General features: G+C 35.6%; 1 protein-coding gene across 4 annotated transcripts; it reads right to left on the bottom strand.

Annotated features, from left to right (window-relative positions):
- Positions 1–1,166: 1,166 nt before the first annotated feature.
- On the bottom strand, positions 1,167–4,334 carry LOC109339082 (GDP-mannose transporter GONST3-like). Of its 4 annotated transcripts, XR_002106618.1 has the most exons (4): positions 4,268–4,327; positions 3,951–4,010; positions 2,047–3,250; positions 1,167–1,411 (listed from the first exon to the last, which is right to left on the bottom strand). XR_002106618.1 is itself a non-coding variant. In XM_019576456.1 (3 exons), exon 3 carries the CDS (start codon positions 3,248–3,250, stop codon positions 2,102–2,104), a length of 1,149 nt encoding a protein of 382 aa, XP_019432001.1. In that variant the 5' UTR covers positions 3,951–4,010; positions 4,268–4,327; the 3' UTR covers positions 1,842–2,101. The 4 variants fall into 4 exon arrangements, 3 of the variants coding, with proteins under 3 accessions (XP_019432001.1, XP_019432002.1, XP_019432003.1); XM_019576456.1 differs by lacking the exon at positions 1,167–1,411 and having other exon boundaries at positions 1,842–3,250; XM_019576457.1 differs by lacking the exon at positions 1,167–1,411 and having other exon boundaries at positions 1,842–3,250; positions 4,243–4,298.
- Between the last annotated feature and the right edge of the window lie 595 nt (positions 4,335–4,929).

Here is a 4,929-nt window from a genome sequence, read left to right as displayed (position 1 = left end):
TGCTAGGCTTGCTCCTAAATATTTTGGCCCTTATTCCATTGCTAGCAGAATAGGCAATGTGGCTTATGTTCTTACTCTTCCTCCATCCTCTAAGATACATCCTGTATTTCATGTTTCACAACTAAAGAAACATGTTGGCTTAGTTGTTACTTCTCCTCATCTTCCAAGCTTAGTTGCAAGCAGTGTGAAACAGAAGGAACTAGAAGCAATTTTGGATCGAATGACTGCGAAGAGGAAGGGGCAGGCTATAACTAAGGTGTTGGTAAAATGGAAGCATCAGTTATTGGAAGATGCCACTTGGTAATTCTTTTATGATTTGAAGAAGAAGTTTCCAGATTTCAATCCATGAGGTCATGGATCATCTTGAGAGGGGGATATTAATAGGGATTATTCCTATAGAAAAAGTTTTACTTGTATTTTTGCCTTACATACGTGTACTTTCCTTTTATAGAAATTCTGGTAGTTACTGTTAAGACAGTTGGCTATAAATAGCAACTTCTAATTCATTCATTGTTTTCTAGAATTTACACACTTCTTGTAATCTTTTCCTCTCAATCTAATAACATTGATTCTCAGGATCCTTTCATTCTATAGGATTCTCTATTCTTGCTCTATTTCTTCTTCGAATTCCCTGTTCTTGCTCTATTTCTTCTTCGAATTCTCTAAAATTCCTAGAATTATCATCTTCCTTCTTATCGGTGATAGAACTTTGGGGGAGCAAGATAAAGGTTTTTGTGTGTTTTCCTCTCCTCAGTCCCATCTCTTACAATGATATATAATTTGTTTAGGGTAGTGAGAGTTTTGTTTATATACAGTTTTAAATTACGATTGCAATCATAATAATTGTTATTACTATGATTGCAGCAATTACAAGTGCGAACTTTTTGTGATTAAAAAACTGTTTTTGAATTTGATGTGGCCTAATACACTGTGATGCAGCCCAAATGTGGTATGACGCTGCCGCATAATTATGATCCAGTGTCACACCGCACTTGCAGAGTGATGCGGTTGTCGAGGTCACCATAATATTACGGTCACATCATGTGATATGGTCTGCAATTTAAAATAATAGATGTATTAAAATATGTCAAATGCATTGTCAAGACTACCTGATGAACTGATCCATATTATTGATTGTGAATAAGTTGGGCATATATGTTGCAAACTAGACAAACAAATCTTCATGACTTAGTGCAATATGTAAAGACCAATTTTAAATGGGCATGAAACATGTACACTCAGAATGGGCAACAAGGCATTGCACGAAGAAATGACACAGAAAAGGGAATGCTTGTACATTATTGATTGTCATACAGGACAATTAAATATGTATGCATTGAGAGGCCATTGAGTGTGTCATCGATGGTGAAACCAAGTTTGCCATGCTTTTCTCATCTCAGTTGATTTAGTTCTGGAACAAAAATAAGGATTCTAGAAACTAATTATTATAGGAAAAATATTTCGATGTGACATTCATAAAGCTATAAACCTGATTAGTTCAGTTGAACTCCTTCCAAATAGAAAATATGATTGAACATTAAATTCTGCATCCAGGTTCATTTGACACAAATAATCCAACCAACTGGACAAGGGTGCCACTGATAAATTAACAGGAATCTAGAATATTCCTAGGCAAAAATAATAACCGTCCCATTCTAACCAAACAAATTTATATTCATGGAGATTAGCAGGAATCTAGAATATTCCTAGTCATGCATGTAAGCATGTCAAATCCCCGAAGAGAAAACTGACTGAGAAACAAATGATTTGGGAGAGAAGAAACCTATGATTCATCCATAGTCTGAAAACGAAGCATGCATTGCAAGACAAGAACGCAATGATGAATTGAAATATACAGTAACTCAGTTGGAAAAGTTAAAAGTAAAAGCACCAAATTGCGAAACAATTTATCAATCAAAGACTACAATGTTTGATTTTACTGACATAATAACCACTATAACGTAAATAAAGCACTACATACCAGAACACCAGTATTTGTAAAGAATCTTGGATTAACAGTTACAAAATTGAGAGGATATTGGATACCTGTAAAACATACCCTTGAAAAAAAATATTGATTTTGTCCTACGTGAAAATAATTTCAGTTTAGTTCCCTTGATTTATTGACTTCATTATCGTCAATGTTTGTCTCTGGATTGGCTTTCATTTCAAGCAACTTCAGTTGTTCCTCTTCATTTCCGTGCGCAGCCGCTTCATTTGCAACCTTTGGTTTGCTTGTTGATTGCTGATACATAATCCCACCTAGCATACAAATTAAAAGCCCCACTGTACCCACCCATGTTGAATGCTTATCCCATACTACTAAATTAATCACAACTGTCAACAACTTGTTAACTATACCGAGAACAGTAAATCCTGTTGCTGAAATAGCTTTGCGACAAGAAAATCCGAAGAAAGAGATGGATAAGCCAAACAAACATGACAATCCTACTGGTAAAACTACTTGGAAAGAGTACCAATCTGTTTCATCAGATATTTCATGCCTAATCTTCTTCAGCTCACCCATTATCAGCAGTTCCAACGGAAAAAGCATAAGAGCCTCAAGATTGTTGTACAGCACGAGACCCCACGTGTTCAAACCGATGGTCATAACTACATGCTTTATGTAAACAAAATCTATGGTCATGCTGACCAAGTATGCTAGCGCCCAGCTATAAGCCATGAAAGTGAACTGATAATCTGTGATAACATAAAGTACACTTCCCGCAAAGATGGTAGTCAGCGAGGCCCATGTCTTCACAGACGGCCATGGCTGGTGCAAGAAAAGAGTCTCCCCTACTGCAACGAGGATGGGAACAACCGACCGGAAAACAATGAAAGTGTCAACATTAGCATGGAGGAGGAGCTCACTGTTGGTGAAAAGCGACAGGTAAAAGATTATAGCTGCGGGAAGAAACCGCCACATGGTCAACAGGTTAAGAGAGTCATGCTCAACGAACTTGAACCATCCGCAAAGGAAGACCCCAGCCGCACTCGTGAAGTACTGCAAGGCAGTTAATGCCCCCGGGTAAGGGAACTTCATAACAGCCCATTTGTTGATGATTGAGAGCAAAGATGCAGATAAGCAATATCCAGCAGCAACACCATAGACTGAAATGTATTGCATAAGTGAAGTGTGCCATTTTCTCTGGTTATCATTATCAGTGGCCGGGGCAGTGGCATTCAGATTTTGATCTTTTTGAACCTTAAGGCTAATACTAGCATTTTCCACATCATTATCTTTAGACATCTGAATACAACCGAAAAAGTATTATTGAGTAACTAGGGGTTTCCAATGGTTGGATGATTTTGGATTCGATTATAATGGACACATAAAAAACAAAACAATAATCCATTTAGGATGCATTAAATCGGTGTTCAAATCATCCAATCCATTTCAATGAATTGAAGAGAAAGATATTCAATTCATCTATTCAAAATTATATATTCTTAAAATATTTGCTTTCTATCAATATGTATTCATCTCTCTCCAAATAATGGTTCTCTATAAATCAGTGAAGTGCATAGATCCTCAAGTGAAAGCTACATTTGAGTAAGAACATGATCTAACTTTTTTACAACTCTGCATACTTCATTATCAGCATTATGAACAAAAACAGTAAGACTAAACAAACAAGGCAGTATTCTGTTATGTACACGCCTCCAATCTAACAGTAAAAAATTAAGGCAAAAAAAGTGAAGTTAAAAGCAAGAACATTACTGCACTAGCAGCAGACCAAACCCAGATGACCAACAACATGTTAATCGTGGTATAGAGCTCTGCTAGATCCCGGAAAGACAAAAAGGTCAAGAGTTTTATTCATGAGGGACCGACACTTGTTGTGAGGAATACCTCGGTAGTACCCAAAAAAGACCAAACCGAGAAGCAATAATTCTCAAAAAAAAATTAGTATCAATCGTTTCTTTCCGAATAACACTGATTTTCATACCTCTTTTTGGAACAGTAGAAGCTTTAATTGTTCACTTAGCTGGTTGTTTCCATTTCCATCCTTCAAATTCGAACAAGAAGATCTTTAAGATTGCATCAAAATAACGTAGTTTTTTTTAGCGTAGTGTAATAGAGTATTTTAAGGTCAATTGGGAATAGAATTATCATTTCAATTATTTTAAAGCGTATCAGTAAGTGAAGATCTAAAAGATAGAGAGGAATGTTAACAGTTAAATAGTAAATTAAAAATGAAAAAAGAAATGATACAATGTGATGAAGAAAGGAAGAAGAACATGAGAGGGAATGAAAGGGACTGACCAGAATGAAATGGAAGATAGAGATTGGGCTTTCTCGTCCAACACAGCGAAAGCCCTTTTTGTGTTTTGTCTAACACTTATATTGATTAATTAAAATCAAAATTACATACGTAAATTGTTGAGGACCGTTCTTGTTCTCCATGTGCTCATACAATATTATATTGAGTTAGGACGGACATGAGTATAAGGGTGGAAACATGCGAGACCATCTATCAGGCGCCTATTATCTAGCCTATAATAGACTAGGTTAGGTCAGGTTTTTTTTTTCATGTATAGGTCAACACTTTCTAAAAAGTCTACTTAGCTTAACAAGTCAAGCTTTAGGCCACCTAAAAGACCTATTAAGCCTAACATATCAGCATATTTAGTTATATTACATAAGAATGTCGAAATTATACTATTTTAATATATGTAATATTAATATAAAAATATAATCTAATTATTAGAATTAGATGAACCTAAATAAAAATAAGTCTATAAGTCCATTAAAATGTAGACATGATAGCCTATTTCATGAGCATATAGTATAATAAGCCTTTAAACATACTAACAGGTCAGACCAGACTTTTAAACAGGTCAAGCTTAGGCTTTGAAATTTTTTTAAACAGACTAACATGTCAGGCTCAGGCTCCCATATGCTATCTAGGTTGGGTCAGTTTAAGG

The sequence above is a fragment of the Lupinus angustifolius genome, unplaced genomic scaffold, assembly GCF_001865875.1.
Source record: "Lupinus angustifolius cultivar Tanjil unplaced genomic scaffold, LupAngTanjil_v1.0 Scaffold_55_14, whole genome shotgun sequence".
Lineage (NCBI taxonomy): Eukaryota > Viridiplantae > Streptophyta > Magnoliopsida > Fabales > Fabaceae > Lupinus > Lupinus angustifolius.
The sequence above is the reverse complement of the archived record's forward strand: the minus strand, read 5'-3'. Positions and strand labels throughout refer to the sequence as shown.

Bases quoted from the DNA above. Each gene is read 5' to 3' on its own strand.
- LOC109339082 (XM_019576458.1), bottom strand. From the start codon at position 3,250: ATGTCTAAAGATAATGATGTGGAAAATGCTAGTATTAGCCTTAAGGTT.